Below are 17,451 nucleotides of genomic sequence, written 5' to 3'. Positions count from 1 at the left end.
CTGCTGTGGCCTCTCTCCTTGCGGCGGCCATGGCTCACAGGCCCAGCCGCTCCGCGACACGTGGAATCTTCCCAGACCGGGGCACGAACCCGCGTCCCCTGCATCGGCAGGCAGACTCTCAACCACTGCGCCACCAGGGAAGCCCTGACTTTCTAATTTTTAAGATCGGTTTATTTGGGAAGAGAGGATAAGATAGAGAGACAAGTAATATCCAGAGAATGGACTGAGTAGGTTGACTAGTAATGGGGACAGGGATTCACATCCAATTCATGGATGCTAGTGTAAGTAATGCTTGAAAAATTATTGGATGGATTAAAAGAGTTTCCTTAATCACTTCTTATTTTTTTATTCATATATTCATTTAACATTATATAGTACCATGTGCCAGTGTTTCTGCTAATTTTAGGAATGCAAAAGTGAACAGTATGGTCTTTGACCTCAAAAAGATCACAGTTCAGTGGGAGAGTCAGACATATCTTTTGAAACTATGTATGTAATATCAGGTAAGAAGCATTGTAATAAAGATATGTAGGCGATATGGGGGGGGTCAGACAATGCACAAGACATATGTGACCCCTGAATTCCCAAGATTTTAATGTTGAATGGAGGGATTCAAGATGAGTTAAGAAGTCATCACTTAGCACTATGATAGGTGAAGGCCTGGGTGTTGTAGGAAAATAGAGTTTCTACAGTTGAACTCAGTATCCTGTGTTGTGGAGTCAGAGAAAAATTAAGAATTAACCAGGCCAAAAGAATCACAGGGCTTCCCTGGTGGCGCAGTGGTTGAGAGGCCGCCTGCCGATGCAGGGGACGCGGGTTTGTGCCCCAGTCCGGGAAGATCTCACATGCTGCGGAGCGTCTGGGCCCGTGAGCCATGGCCGCTGAGCCTGCGCATCTGGAGCCTGTGCTCCGCAACGGGAGAGGCCACAACAGTGAGAGGCCCACATACCGCAAAAAAAAAAAAAAAAAAGAATCACAGAAAATGAAGCAAATAAAGCTGCCTTGGGGAAGGAGAAGTGTTGGGAAAAGCTTCTCAGAGGAGGTGGTCTTTGGACTTTGTCCTCCGGTTAAATCAAGGGGCGGTAGGGAACTCGATAATATCAAGAAAAGGAAGGAAGCAACTGCTCAAGATTGCTCAAATCCTCTCCACTAGCGGCATCCCTTTAAAGAGTTTCAGATGCTGTGTCCACAAAGGGCCAGACCTTCCTCTTACTGTTGGTCGAAAGATGGAACAGTGTTGCCCAGAACATCAGACACTCAATAATCGTCCCTAAAAGCCCCTTAAAGTGGCATCGGGAAGGGAAAATGATACTTCATCCATTCTGAACAAATAGGAAATGGCTGTTTTTAAGGTTTGATCTGAAAGACACACACCTCCCCTCCCATAGGGTAAACCCCACACTACTGAATTTATCTGTGTCAGAGACTCCAGAGGCTGAATTGATTGTGCTGTAAATTGAACCTCGGGTTCCATTCTGAGTACTCGAAAAATGACACTCCAGCCACTAAGCCCTCCCGCCTGGGTGGTTTTTTTCCTTCAATTCTGAGATGTTGAACGATTTCTGCAGCTCTTGGTGCTGTCTGTACCTGGGCCAGGAAATGCAGTTTTGATCAAATCTCATAATAATATAGGGAGATGTTGAAGATTAATAACTATTGATAATCCAAACTACCAGAAAGGGAGATACAGAGGAGAATTTAATCACCTGAAAACTGGTTGCAAAATAGTGTGGTTTTATTTTCAGCTGTCTCTTCCATCTACTTGTTTCCAACCCAGGGTGAGTTTTGACGAGGGCCACTCCTGGAACAAGTACGGTTTCACTTCGGTTCCTCTTTTTGTGGATGGAGCTCTGGTGGAGGCAGGCATGGAGACCCAAATTATGACGTGAGTACTTCTTTGTCTGTGGTCAAAAGGAGCCTGGAGACCTGGGTTCTATTTCCATGGAGGCCATGGACTTTCTCCAGGGAGGCTTACACGAAAGCATTTCAGTCTCTGGACCAAAGTTTCCTCATCTGTAAGATGGACATATTTATGCAACACCCACCAATTCAAGAGGCTACTGACAGGATTAGAGAAACTGGGCTTCCAACTGAAAAGTTAAGGTTTCTCATAAAATTAAAGTATTGTAACAAATTTCCGTTTATCCAAAACCCAAGCAAACAGAAAGCTTAAGTCTTTCGATGTGTTTTCTCTCTTTCCAAAACAGTCTAGTAAGGAACAAGGGATGGAGACAGAGGGAACAAAACAGCCAACTTACTGAATACAGGGAATGTTTTAAGGGAAGCTCCTAGAGTCTGTGATATACACACACACACAGAGTTGCTGTTGTCCCATTTCAGATTAATTTGCTATGAAAATTTTTCTACACTCCTTTACGATGAGAATAGATGGTAGAGATAGAGGTCTTAAAGCTGTAAAGAGCTCCAAAGTACTTTCTGAATATTAAAGAAGATAATAATAATTTGATGTTTTCTAAAATTATATCAGTTTAATTCTTAAAAAGTTGATTATGCGTGTTTGTGTGCACTACTGTAGGTAGGGGGGTGAGGAGGAATAGTTGTGGGAACCCTTCACCAGCAATACGAAGCCCCACCACTCTCCACCTCCCCTACTCCCAAGAGACTGGAATATCTTACACTTTAATTATTTGCTGGACAGAGTGAAGGGAGTCTGCTGGGCAAGATTAAGGGGAATGTGCTATACTGTGGACTTGTCACAGAAAGGCTTATAGAATGCTCCTGGGCTAGTTTGGGGGAACGCTGTCATCTTCTTACTCTAGGGGACACTGCTCTTCTCTTAACCTTTGCGTTCATTAATTTCTTTATAGTTTGAATCAATCTTTTTCTGATAGGAGACTGATGAGCTTTGCGGAGGAGGCAAATACAAGGGCAAATGGCTAATTCCTATGCTTTACTTTTTTTCCCAGAGTGATCAGCTGAAAAAGCTTTTATAACTGCAGCTCCGCAGTTTTGATCAAGTGTTGTAATCTAGCCCCAGACCACTTTTGCCATGCTCCTTCCCTCCACTTCCATCCTCATAACCAGAGGGCTGACCAGCCACTCCTCTGAGCTTTCAGAATGACAGAAAGAACCCAGCCATGATGGAAAATGGTGCACAAATTGGAGAAAACAAACAGAACAAATGGACAAAAGTCCAGTCCTAGGAAATTCAGCAGAAGCTCTACACAGGGGTCCCATGTCTATAGGATATGTCTGTAAAAAGAGTCTATAGGATTCCCAGTGTCCTCATTATTTAAAGAATGTTCATAACAGAAAATTTGGGTGGCTTCACAAAATGTCTTTAAAATTAGTTGGAACAAGTGCAACGAAGAGTGATTTTTAAATTATCTTCAGTTCTTTCTGAATTTTCCAAATTGCCTGTACAACCTTCTCTCTAACTTCAAGGGTGTGAACTGTGTCTTTTAAAGACTTAACGCTCATTTTTGAGCATGATCCATGTGTTAGGCACGTAGGCTCTATCGTTGGAAATTTAAAGACATGATGTCAAACCCTATGAGGCGCTGCTACAGTCTTCCCAAGGGGGATATTGTATTCGGAACTTCTCTGGGCAGTTCTGTTGTACAGTGTAAACAAGGGTTTCTGGTAGAATTTGTTCCTCAGGAAGTACAGCTTTAATTTGAGTTTTTTCAGCAATTTCTTTTTGTTCTCCTAAAATATCCTCCAAAACAGAATTGTTTCACCATCTAAATTTCTAGTTAAATGGACTCTGTTGTTGCTGTCAAGTCACTTTATTAATTAAGACTTAACACTATTGTATGCAAGTTTAGCTGTGTGAGCCATGGACAGTATTTAAGATATAGTATGTTAGTAATGCTTAGAGTCTAAAGCCTCATTGTTTGGTAGAGACACAGCAACAATATGTTGTATAAATACAAATTCTGGATGTTCAAAGGCAGTATCATAACATAAACTTTATTTCTAAAATACAAATGATTTGATAAATATGTAGATATATGCATAGTGAATATATATGCAAGTATTTGTGTGTATAGACATATGTCCGGGTATATATGTACACATAGATATACATGTATATATGGAGAGATTTAGACAACAGAGGTACAATGAGAGAGAAATCCCAAGGACCTAGGGTCCCAGCAAGACCTTCGAAAAGTTATATTATTAAACAAAACTAGCGGTACCTATGTGCCAGTTACAATTCTAGATGAGCAAATCAAGAAGAAACCCCTGTCCTCGTGGACTGCATACATTAAATAAATGTGACATACAAATGACTCTGTCATGTTACCCAGAATACTCTGCCCAGGGATTGAAATATTTTCTTAGGCATTCTAGGAAGCGTACCCCAGAATACTAGGAATACTGCCATCGTTTTTCATAAGGATCTCTGACCACGAGCTGACTTTTCCAAATGATTTCCCATCCTTCGCTTAATCACTAGATATGAAAAGAAAACCTTCCTCCATTCTGGGACTTCCTCCAATACGGCCACTAGGAAGTTTCAGGTATTGAGTTCTAAGCTCTGTAAGGTGAAGGTTCACACGTTCAAGAAGGTTGTGCAGTCTACCTGAATGGATCGAGCCAAATGTGGCTGCTCGTCACAATCAAATCTGACATGGCCCTGGAAGGTTGGGCAGTGAAGATACCTATGGTCCTGAAGTCAGGTCTTCCCTGTTGTTTGAGCAAAGAGACATACTGGTCCTCCTTTCATTCTGTGTTCTCCTTACCTCATGCTGTGATTTATCCTGCGTTCTCTTGTACGAGGCCTCTCTGAACTCATTGCATGCTTCTCTTGGGCATTACTTTGAACAATAGTGCATGTACACCAATCTGCATGACCTGGCGTTCCCCAGCAAATTGAAAGCAACAGTTTAGATTCTGTATTCATCTAATCGTAAGTGGTAATATATATATTTTTTTCTCAGCTTTGGATGGGGTTTAGCTGGTCACATGGGTATGAGGGAGATTGACCTCAGGGCTAAACCATTTACTGAAAAGATGAGCTACTGCTTCTGTTTTTCTTTCCTCCCCAGTAAGACTCCAAGGAGTGTGGCAGAGTTTTTGTCTCCCTTCTCCCTTGCTTATCAAGATTCTTTAAATGCTAGTAAGTAAAACAGGAACTAGAATAGTGCATAATTTTCTTATATGGGATTTGAGGCAGACAGGTATTTGTCCTTCATGGAATTAAGATGAGTTTGGAAGCAATCATCCAACCAAGTATAAACAATTCAAGCTCCCTATTTTAACTTTTTCTTAATTCAGAGTTTCTCTAGGATGAAAATGATCCAGGGCTCCTTAGACAGCCAGAAGTGTAGGCCCTGGAATGACTGCCGAGAGGCAATTTCTGGCTCTGTCTTAGGTTTAAAAAGGACGTTAAAACCAAGTGGCCCACTAAGGATGACCACTGCTTTTCTCGCATGGAATAGCAATGACAAAGACTAAAGCAGGAGTTCAGATAATTTTATATATGCTTTAGGAACTTCGAGGACAGGAGGTCCATTTGGGGACAAGATTGCTTAACCTTGCCATTTAGCCAGAAACTTATTTATGATGTAGGCTATTTGATTTCTGTATCCTGCCTCTTTCTGTTAACCCTGACTCTGTAGTTCAACTGAAGTCAGAGAGAAAGAAGGGCTATAGCTCATTCACACTAAGGTTTTATTGCCTCGTTACCTTCATTTGGAGGATATAATATATATAAGTTTGTGATGGTTAACATTATGGGTCAACTTGACTGCGTCATGGCGTGCCTAGATACTTGGTCAAACGTTATTCTGGTTGCTTCTGTGAAGGTGTTTTTGGACAAGATTAGCACTTAAATCAGTAGACCCAATATAGCAGATTGTTCTCCCTAATGTGGGTGGAACTCATCCAATCAGTTGAAGGCCTGGTTAGAACTAAAAGGCTAACTCTTCCCTGAGCAAGAGAGAATGCTTCTTGCCTGGCTGCATTTGAACTGGGACATGGATTTTTCTTGCCTTTGACTCCAACTAAAACTTCCACTTTTCCTGGGTCTCAAGCTTGGAACTATACCATTGGCCCTCCTGCATCACCGGCTTACTGACTCACCCTGCAGGTCTTGGGACATGTCAGCCCCCATAATTGTGTGAGCCAATTCCATATAGTCAGTCTCTCTCTCTCTTTGTCTCTATCTCCTATTCATTCTGTTTCTCTAGAGAGCCCTGACTACTACACATTCATTCAGAAACATTTCATGAGCTTCTGATATGTTTTAGACCCTCTTCAGGAATATTAAAGAGGTAAATACAATTACATCTATCTTTAAGGAGCTCTCAGTCTGGTGTGTTGGGGGGTGCGTGGAACGAGATACACAATCATCAAGAATCCCTAGTTATATAACCAGGATACAAGTAGAGGGAAGTGAAAACTTCACATGTATGAAATGTGACAACTGAGTCAGTCTGGAAGTTTCAATAGCAGTTCACCAATGGACAACCAATTAATAGGTAATAGAATGTAAGCTCAAAGAAAGCACACATTTTAAACAGTTTTGTTGAACACTATAACCTCAGGGCCTAAAAGAGGGTTGGCATGTAGTCGGAAATCACTTCTCATTGGTTGAAAGAATGAATGACTTCAAAGCAAAGGAAAGAACCATGAGAGAGCATGACTGGGGTTAAGGGGTTGAGCCTATGAAGGGTCTTAGGTTATGTTTAGGAATTTGACTTACATCCACAGTGAGGTTCTTGAAATTGGAAATATGGAAACACCACTCCTCTTCTCAAAATGCATGGAGGGCTTTCCACTGACTTTAGGATGAAGTCCAAACTCATCGAATGGTCTATAAATATCTACACTGGGTCCATGTCTGGGACCTCAGTTCTGGCCCCCATGCTCTGACCACCCTTCTCTGATCTACTGGTGCCTTTCTGCCCCAGGGTCTTTGTCTGTGTATCCATCTGGAATGTGCTTGCCCTCCCCACTTGAACAACCAAGCTTCTAATTAAGTATCTTTCAAGTGTCAGCCTAAGTATCAGTTTTCTGGCACACCCTCCTTTAGCCCACCAGACCAGGTTGGGGCCCCACTCTCTATATAGCCTTAGCCCTATGTATTTTTTCCTTCACAACACTTTAGGCAATAAATATTAATGAAAATGGCCGTTGGTTCAGTAGGTTCCCCTCCCCCTTCATCTAACCTTAAGACGCAGACACACGTGTTTGCATATAAACAACACACACATGAACACACACACACACACACTGACTTTAAGTTCCCATGAGGGAGGATCTTTGTGTATTTTGTTTTTTGACTGCCATGTGCATCAGTTTTGTGCTAGCACCGAGGATTTAACCATATATATGTATTCAGTGATTGAATGAAGAAATGAATGCATGAACACATGACTCTTACGGTCCCCAATAATCTTACCGCCATTGTGAGTATAGTGACTTCTCTGGCCCATGGCTCTAGCATTTTAGGGAGTTGCTTATAGATCCCCAGGGATGCTGAAGTGCTCTGATCAGGATCCAATCGTTGCAAGTTACGGGAGCCTGGAGTTGGGTAGGAATCAGAGCAGCCTGTGTCTGTGTGCAGACGTGTGTATAGGGGATGATGAAGCAGGGGTGGAATGGCAGTGGGTGCAGAAGGGCAGCTAGAGAATGAGGACCGTCCTGGGAATGATTTCTTATTTCTTCCGCCTTCTGCAGAATCTCTCCAGTGTGCAGTTCTCCTGGAGGCCAAAGCTCAGGAGCATGGAAACTTCTAACGCCGTGGCTTTGTAGGGGAATCTGTGTGGGCGGGACAGTTCCCAGCTTGCAGGCATGGGATTTGCTTGCTTTTATTCCTCTGTTTTCCACTGTCTTTTCAAATGTTATTATTTCAGCATCTCCCTGGTAACCTTGACAGGAACCATCTAGTCTAGTCTAATTCACAGTGAAATGTGACCGTTCTTATTACTTAAGGCTGAGAACAGGGCTGGATGATTGACAAGCCGGAGGGCCTATTGCTGTCTCAGGCAGTGGCTCTCCAGCTGACGAGGTGCCTGTGGCTGTTAGAGCCCTTGGGACTCTTTGGTCCACTACTGGCCCCCAAATTAGCACTTTAAGGAGAGCTCTTTTTTGCTTGGCTCAGATGTGGCATCAGATGGAAAAACACTGCTTTCCTACAGCTTCAAAGCCACATTTGAAATTCTTTCTTGATATGAAGTGTTTTAACCAATTGGTTGTGATTTAGCTGATCTTTCACGGGGGACCAGGGAGAACCTGGCAACCTCCCAGGGGGGAAACAAATCCCCAAAGGGAGGGGTGCAGCTTCCCTGGAAGAGAATAGATAAATTCTTACCAGGAGTGGGCAGCAGCCAACCTGTGTCTGTCCCATACCTTCCTTTGTGGCAGGTATCTTGCTGAGCTGTCTCTCAAACTTGATTTCACTGACATTTTGCAATAACCCCATCAGGTAGATCAGATTATTGTCCTTGGGCAGAGGAGAACACTGAGGCTCAGAGAAATTAAGTGCTCAGCTCACACACTCAGTAAGAGGAAAACGGAGAGCAAGGAATGTGAGTTGCAAACCTTAGGCTCAGAGCTGAAATTTGAAGAAAGATACTAGAATTCTCCAAGGTTTGTTCAATAAAGGACTGTGGCGTTTGGGGCAAGAGAGGCGGGGATGTTATTCACTAAGTATTGATGGGTACCTGCTGTGCTACCAGACACGAAGTCACAGCAGACCCATTCAAACACAGTCCATCTGAAAAAATATGACCAACACATGAAAGAACTACAAAACAAGTAAATGGTAAGGGGGTAGGACAAATTGTAGTTGCCAGTGGATATCAAAGAAGAGATTAAAAATAGAGTAGCTAGGTAGGGCTTTGTGTCTGTGCAGAGAGGGAAGAGCAAAGGTATTCTAGGTGGGGGAACAGTGTGAGCAAACATGGAACGGTAGGAATATGAACTTGCCTGGCCTGTACAGGGGAGAGTGAGAGATGAGAAGGGCCAGAGATGCTCTCAGCAAATTGTCTAGGGCCAATTGCCTCGCTGAGTCCCTGTATAAATCCGATTCTAATTGGCATAAATCTCTGATCCATTGTTCCGCCAGCAGAGCTAATAGCCAAAGGGAAGGGGGAGAGATCACATTTTGCCTAGAAAATGATACAAACCCCAAAGCTGCGGAGGTTTGAAAAAAGTGAAGACCTTCTTTCTACTTCAGAGACCGTCACCTCATGCTTAGCAGTGGACATGCTCTCAAATATAGCCCTGGAGCAACACGGAGACCTAGCCCTGAGCTTAAATACATTGTTTAGCCTCTAGTAACTACATCCGATAAAGTCATTGGAAATGAAGCAGTGCTGCTTCCATGGACCTGTTTTTCAATTCTCTGTTGTTTGCCAGAAGAGTCTGATTTTACTTTGCCCAAAGTAAGTATCAGCAAATCCAGTGAAACTCCCAAATCATCGCCTCTCAGGCTGGCTGCTGGATTCACGTCCTTCAGGTTGTCACCAGACTTGCCATCCATTCAGAGGCCCACTGAGTTGGGGCCAAGGAACACAAAAGCAGAATGCATGCCTACATAGGGGTCTTGGGTGATATTGGGAGGTACTGGCAGCTGGCAGTAGGCTGGGAAGAAAAGGCTTATTTTGACCCATGGATTGCTGTGTGGGATGGGGTGATGGCTGAGAACATAGGTCTTGGAGGTCCACACTCCAGGGACAGTGCTCAGACTGCCACTTAGTATCCCTGTGACCTTAGAGGTCTTACCTTCCCTCTGAGCTTGGGGTTCCTCGTGTGACTGTGAGAATTAAGTGAAATAACCTCCACTGAGTGACATTGGAGATGTTTGCAGCCTCCAGAGTCTAATGATCAAGAAACGGGCCACCTTCAGGGAAGAATTTTGGCCAACTAGAGCAGGGGTCAGCAGACTGTCTCTGTAAAGAGTTTTAGACTTTGCTGGCTGCAGGGTCTTTGCTGCAGCTACGTGTCCCTCCTGATCTAGTGTGAAAGCAGCCATAGACAGCATGTAATGAGTGGACATCAGTGCGTTCCAATAAAACTTCACTTATGGACACTGAAATGTGAATTTTCACATGGTATAAAATATGTTCCTTCATTCACTTCCCCCCAACCATTTAAAATGTAAAAACCATCGTTAGCTTGTAGGCCATCCAAAACAGGCCTTGGGCCAGATTTGTCCCACTGGCTATAGTTTGTTGACTCTGAACAAGAGGGTACATGGAGTTTAATCTTTTGTGGCTGTGTTATAAATACCATTTGAATTGTTGACACAATTTCTACAAACTTAGAAACTCTCCACAAACTACTATCCATACTACTTACCCATATCCATAAACTACTTCAGTTGTACTGTCTTATGGATGTCCTTGGTATCCGCTGCGGATTGGTTCCAGGAAACGCCCTGCTCCCCTGTGGGTACCAAAATTCACGGATGCTCAAGTCATTTATATAAAATTGCATAGTATTTGTATATAAACTTTGAACATCCTTCCCCATACTTTAAATCATCTCTAGATGACTTATAATACTTAACAGTGTAAAGGCTATGGAAATAGTGGCCAGTGTGTGCCAAATTCAATTTTGCTTTTTGGAACTTTCTGGATTTTTTTTTTAATGTTTTTGTTCCATGGTTGATTGAATTTGTGGATGTGGAACTGGCAGATATGGAGTGCTGACTATATTGAATAGACAAATCATGTGAAATAGTTAGGAAGTTTCCTCATTTCTTATTTTAACCCTACAGACAAGTCACACCTCTTCAGGAAGCCCTCCACAATTCCTCCAGCTCTTACTTATTTTCTTTCATTAAATTCCTATCTTAAGCTTCAGTGTTTGGATCACAGATATATTTAGTTTGGCCTTCACTTTTCTTAATGGAGCTAAAATTTGCAGGCAGAAACATCTTGCAGCACTGAGCCCAAACGCCCATAGTCCTACAGGGCGCTGGAGCTGCATGGCAGCTGCCCAGTTTCCATCGCGTGTGCGATTTCTTCCCCCACCTCTCATCTGATGTGCATGACTTCTCCAGCTGCGTCAGCTTACTCATTGTTCATTTAAGTTGCACTCCTGGCTCCTGTAAGATTCTGAATTTCTGATTCACAGTATAGATTCTACATCCATAATTTCATACCTATGTTGTTTTCTTACAGTTCTTTTTGAAAGTTTTAAAAATACAGTCAAGTACAAAAATCGTATTATGAGCACCCGCGTGCCAACAAACTGGAGTTAATAAATATTAACACGTCATCGTTGGGGTTTCAGATTTTTAAAATAAATAGCAGGGCATCCCAGGTAGAGTTGGCTTTCTTGGTATTGCCCACTTTCAGAACCTTTCCCCTCACTCCCTACACAGATCAACCACTGATGTGACTTTGATGTATATCCTTCTAGTTTGTCTGTCGATACTTTTAATACATGTTTAATTATCCATAGAAATATATGTGGTATTGCTTCGTGTATTTTTAAATGTGTAATTATCTGAATGCCGTCATTCCTCTACATGCTTCTGTCACTCAGTATTATCTGTCTTGGGACAAATCCATCTGATCCAGACACATAATGCTGTGGCATTATGTTGTGACATGAATATGCACAATTTATTTCTCCATTCTCCTGTCAGTGGACATCTAGCCTGTTTCCAGTTTTGCACTATTACAAACAGTATTGTCCTGTCTTTGTATATGCCTCCAAATGCATACACAGAAGTTCTCAGAGCTACATACCTAAGAATGGAATTGCTGGATCATGGTGAAATGGCATTGTCACCTTTATTTTTGCACTGTGTTCTAACTGTTTTACATATTGGTCATTTCTGCAGTTGAGGTGTTTTTTAGTCTGAAAGATTCATGAGGTTGGCAACTGTCTTATTTGTCATCCTCCGCAGTCCTGAACATGGAGGCCTGTGCATAATTGGGGCTCAGCAGATACATCGAGAGTGAATAATACTATTGGCCTGAACTGAAAACTATTTAAAAGAAGGGGCTGAATTTTATCTTTTTCCTGATTCTTTTTATCTCTTGGTTCAGGATTTGACACAAAGTAGGAGACTGAGAAATATAACGACAGAGGAAAACTAGGCGCCTCTCCTTCCCCCGCTCTTTTACAGTTCTTTTGACTCCCAGATATTTCCTCCTTGCTCAGATCCCATCTTGAACATCCATCTTCTCCCTCTTGTTTCCATCTCTTAGGTTCTCCTTCATCACCCAACTCCTGCCTCATCTTTCACAGGTTCACAGACCACACTCCCATTGTTGTGTACTTTAAACTTTCAAACCCGTTGAAGGAGCTTATTAAGTTTTGAGAAAAGAGTCAAAGTTGTTTGGACACTGAATGATTTCTTTCAGTGCATTTAAAAATCAGCTTTCTTTCTTTTGCCTCTTCAGGCCTCCAATGCCTTTTAGTCTCTTTTTCAGTCTTGCCTTCTTCTCTCCTGGTACTTATTTTCAAACCTTTTAATCCCTGCCTCTTTTCACCATCTCACCCAACATCATATCGTGTAACTAACACAGGCTCTGCGTGCAGGACTCCTGGCTGTTGATTCCCTGCCTATTTCTATTAAGGTCTAGTTCATGTCTCACTTTCACTCAGTGCAATTCCCCTGCAGCCGCTGACCTCCTTTACTACTAATCCCTTCTATACCCTAAAGGGAAAACGGTCAGGTGGCATGGATGCACACCGAAAGCCAAGGACGTGGCCTGAATTTCTGGAGACCAGCTACTGCTGGCCTCGAAGCCTGGCCTTTCCAGGACACCGCTCTTTCTGCTTTGATATGAAATCGCTCCTCAGCAGCTTCCTCCTTGGATGTGGAGAGGAAGGGCCTATGGAGGCAAAGGAGGCGTAAGGGAGCCTAGGCCTTTCAGAGAGAGCTGAACTCTGTTGGAGCACTTGCAGGAGGACTCAGGAATCCACATGTGTCAAGTTGTTGTTACAAGAACATTGATCATTTGTTTATTCAACAATATGTATGGAGTGCCCCCTACAAGTTAGTCATTGTTCTAAGAGCTCCGGGAGCTGGGCTGAGACATAAACAGGATAGCCAAGGTCTCTGCTGATGGGAAGTTGCTGTGTTCTACAGCCTCTTCTGTTCCCTACAGAAGAAAGGTCAGTTTTGTATGAGGTTTATTTCAGCTCTAATATTTATGGAATATTTTTCCATAATCCAATTGAGTTTTAATGGTGGTGGTGGTGGTGGTGGGGTGTGTGTGTGTGTGTGTGTGTGTGTGTGTGTGTGTGTGTGTGTTTGTGAGAGAGAGAGAGAGAGAGAGAGAGACAGGGCGAGAAAGATTTCAGGGTTACCTGTAACTTCCAAAAATTTAACCTCTGGCTGTGGATTCTGATTACTGCTTATCTCTTAGTCTGAGAAAGAAGAACACTGTCAGTGAATGGAAGGGAATATCACAAAATATTAAAAGTGTTTCCCTCCAGTGGGGTTTTTATTTTCTCAGCTATAGATATTTATAGTTTTCAGTTTTTATTTATTATTTTTAATTTTGTTTTGTGGTACGCGGGCCTCTCACTGTTGTGGCCTCTCCCGTTGCAGAGCACAGGGTCCGGACGCGCAGGCTCAGCGGCCATGGCTCACGGGCCCAGCTGCTCCGCGGCATGTGGGATCTTCCCGGACCGGGGCACGAACCCGTGTCCCCTGCATCAGCAGGCGGACTCTCAACCGCTGCGCCACCAGGGAAGCCCTAGTTTTCAGTTTTTTTATGAGAATGCATTCTTTTTATAAAGAGAAAAGGGAAATCATTTATAAAAATTTACTCATGAAATAAAAAGCAGCTTCCAGATAACAAAAGAGTAGAGGCTGCGTTTAGGTATGTGTAGATGATTGTGTGGGTCACACTTGCTCTACCTTTGAAGTCATGACCTAGAGGAAGGGAGGGTCATAACTACCCACCATCACTCCCCAGTGCTGACTAATGCTCTGAGTAAATTAATACTAAATCATTTCAAATAAGCAGGCTACTAGAACCCAATCAAAGACAAGACTGGAAAAAGACAAATCCCACTCATAAAATAAAAATTCAGGAAATTGCTAGATAGTGGCTTCTGATGAAGCAGTGCTCTAAATAATCTTTTCAAGGTCATCTGGTTAATTTATGCTGCATTTGTAAGTTATTGCGTATTTTTAAAATTAATGAAAGATTTAATTATAGCAGGGTTGCCTGTGACCTTTTGTGAAATGACTTCATCATAAATCTGCAGGTATTTCAGAGCTGTTTTTCAGGTTTCTAATAATTTGTTCTTAAATTAATGACATCCAGCCAGTGAAAGGAGTTGAGGCGGAGTAAAAGGATTGAGTTGGGATTTGCGGTTTCCTAGCAATGGCTAATTCTGAGTCCTGGACGGAGGTGGCAGAGAAGATGGTGTGTGACTCACCAGAATCCACAGCTGGTTTAATTGTTTACTTAGAAGAATGAGAAATAAATCCAATGCGTCGATAGGGGAAATTGCAAGTAGCCAGTCTGGGTCATTGCAGAGCCTTTGATTTGGGGCGCGTTTATCTACATGTCAATGTGGAGGCAACACCTGGACCAATGGGAGACTCCCTCTTCCCTGGTACCCAGAGGGATGTGCCCCTCATTTGTGAACTGAAGGTCTGTGCCTGCCCTCCAGCCTGCTGGCCATCCATGAAGTCCAATTTCGATTCCGTCACCCTAGTATCTCTGACCTTCACCCACCTTAGGGCCTTGATGAGAGCAGCTAAGCTGTCTCTGGAGGGGAGCTCATTTCCCTAGAACCCAGAATACATCATTGTCTGTGTCATTCTGATGACTCATTCTGCCCATTAGACTGTGCAGAGGAATGACAGATCTTAGCACATCAAAGAAAATCCTCTCTTAGAAGAACCTAGTAGCACACAGAGTTGCAGGCTAGAGCTTGGAAAACCCAGAGCTCGCTTTAGACACAGGAGCCTTAAGGAAAAGCCAGCAAAATGTGAAAGTGGGTCTTGTCTGAAGCCTCCCCTGGTTAACCATAGCCCTGGATGTGATCACGTTCTTCCAGCAATTGCTCGTGGTACTATTGTCACATGTGGCGCACCATGGCTCAACCTGCAAGCTGCAAAGGTATCCCCATGAAAAGCAGTCAGTGTTGGTGAAAAAATTGGGGTTCAGGTGACTTGGGTTCTAGTCCTTTGTGTTCTTGAGCAGACCACTACTTTGCCTGGGGCTTGATTTCCCCAGCTAGCAGGTGAAGGGGTTGGGCCAAAGGTTTAGCCCTGAGGACCCTTAGTCTTGAGTACTAAGGCTTAATAGTTCTGTTTGCTCTTTTCCACGGCCCAGGAACTCCCAACTAGAGGCCAAGCCAATGAAGATTGTCATAGTTCAGGTTCAAGTACCTCATTCTCCACATAGTAAGTGCTTTAGACCTTGAGACAAATTGGGCCATAATTGGAGCTCTCTAGGTAACAGCTTCTCTGCCTATTCCTCTTTTCTTACTTCCTCCAGCTGTGCTTTCAGTTTTATATATTTCATCGTGTTTTCTGCCTTCTATGCAAGCAGCCTAAGGGACCCCCCCGCCCCGCCCTGTGCCCATACCTCTGTGCCACACTGTGCAGTCAAATGATGGCTAATGAGTCACAAAATGCTCAAGTGGGGATATGAGAGCCTTGTTGAAAGCGGTGCTGAGAACCGTGTTAGAACATTAGCAGCAGCCGCCTGAATTGGACTCCTGGCTCCAAGAACTGTTCACTGCGTAACCTTTCACTGCGCTAAGGGTGACACTCAAAACATAGGGAAAAAATGCTACAAAAATTCAGAGGAAAGAGATCATTTTTTCTTCTGAAGAAGGAAAGGAGTGGAGAAGGAAGGAAGATCACAGAGCACATAGTAGAAACGTTAGCATTTAAATTAAAACCCAAAAGAATTATCCATCAAGAAGATAGAAGAATCTCAAGACCTGTAGAGTGCCATGATTGCCTAATACAAAAACCTACAGAAACTCAAGGAGAAATGGAAGATTTGAAATGTCATAGGGGAATAGTTTAATAAACTTCACATAGAAACCAACAGACCAGGCAGTCCAAAAGTTAGTGTGGTTTTGGATATGAACGACACTATTGCAAGCTTGATTTAAGAGAATATGTATGCAACCCTCCACACAACAAATAGAGAATATGTTTTCTGAAAAAACATTTAATACATTTTTTAAATTGACTACATACTGGGTACCATACAAAGGCTGGACTAATTCCAAAGAGCTGATACCATTGAGATGATATTCTCTCTGTTCAATCAAAATTTTAAAATGATAAGAAAAATAAATGTAAAAAACCCCACCTCATCTGCTTAGTTTTGTTTTTTAAAAGAGAAATCAAAATGGTCACTACAAAATACTTAGATTTGAAACGATTTCCTTCTCCTTTCCCCCTTTCCAAGAATTACTGCATGGTATTTGACTTCAGACTTGCAGAATGGGTAGGAGTTGGACAAGATCAGATGTTGGGAAAGGCAGCCCCGGCAGAGGAGGCCTCACATGAATGTCAGTTTGAAGCCTAGCTCAATCTTGACTTTGAACACGGCCCCAGGGCCTCGGTTTCCTCATCTGAAAAGGCTACACCTAAGATTCTCAGGCCTTGTGTGGAGGATTCGGGATAATAACAGCCGGGGAATGTTCAGCAGAGTCTCTGGTACCTGATAAGCATGCTATCAGTGGTGGCCATCAGTGGTGGCCATTATTAGTATCAGGGCATAGGAGTGGCATAAAAGTGGACTTGGTGAATGTGAGAGATTTTGTAGAAGTGTAAGAAAAGGATTGAGTGTCAGGCTAGAGGTTAAGAGAGAAGACATACTGAGGGCTGAGTCTCTGCTAATGCAGAGGTTTCTAGCCTGATGTCTGAGAATTCAGTTGAGGCAGTAACAGAAAGAGGAAAGTCAGGAAGAAACTGGCAGAGTCAGCTTTGGCCTTGTTCTCTTTCTTAAGGTTTTCTTCAGGCAGGCAGAGATGGGAGAGGTGGGGGTTACAGGAGCTCAAGGTGCTGGTGCTGGAGTGACTGAGGAGGATAAGGGAAGGGGGAGGGCCTGGGGCAGCTTGAGGACAACACAGTATTATCCTAGTGGAGTTGCACCAGATGTTCCCTCAAAGGTCAGTCTGCAGTGACGTCCTGCTAATCTAACTCCCCACGCACTATTGGTTATATCTTTTGCATATTTCCAGTGGTTTCCTAGTGATGAATTCTTGTTCTTTTCCTCGCAGAAAGATTGTGGTCAACCACTGTCTCCTTGAAACTTCTTTCAGCTTTTATAACTGTATATAAAAGTTGATGTATTTGGAGGTCAAAAAAAGAACCAGGTTACTATGCAGGGGAGAATCAGGTAACCCAGAGTTGCTCTCCTGTAAAGACGAAAACATCTGTACGTAGCCTGCTCCTCTAATTACATTTAGTGTGGCATTGTTTCCACCTAAATTATAGCAATTATATACGAAGATCCCCTTTGAAATCATTTAATTAATGAGTAGCTATCCCTCTGTGTGGATGGAATTCTAAGGAAGTCTTTT

The 17,451-nt window shown here is 43.0% G+C and overlaps 1 protein-coding gene across 2 annotated transcripts in view; it reads left to right on the top strand.

Annotated features, from left to right (window-relative positions):
• Positions 1 to 17,451, top strand: part of SORCS3 (sortilin related VPS10 domain containing receptor 3) — a 583,956-nt gene that overhangs the window by 511,103 nt on the left and 55,402 nt on the right. For both annotated transcript variants that reach the window (XM_067709471.1, XM_067709472.1), the window contains exon 14: positions 1,778 to 1,885. In XM_067709471.1, coding sequence (XP_067565572.1) covers positions 1,778 to 1,885 — 108 coding nt within the window. The remainder of the gene's footprint in view (positions 1 to 1,777; positions 1,886 to 17,451) is intronic.

The sequence above is a fragment of the Pseudorca crassidens genome, chromosome 16 (genome assembly GCF_039906515.1).
Source record: "Pseudorca crassidens isolate mPseCra1 chromosome 16, mPseCra1.hap1, whole genome shotgun sequence".
Taxonomy (NCBI): domain Eukaryota; kingdom Metazoa; phylum Chordata; class Mammalia; order Artiodactyla; family Delphinidae; genus Pseudorca; species Pseudorca crassidens.
Note: the sequence above shows the minus strand (reverse complement) of the source record. Positions and strands in the feature narration are given on the sequence as shown.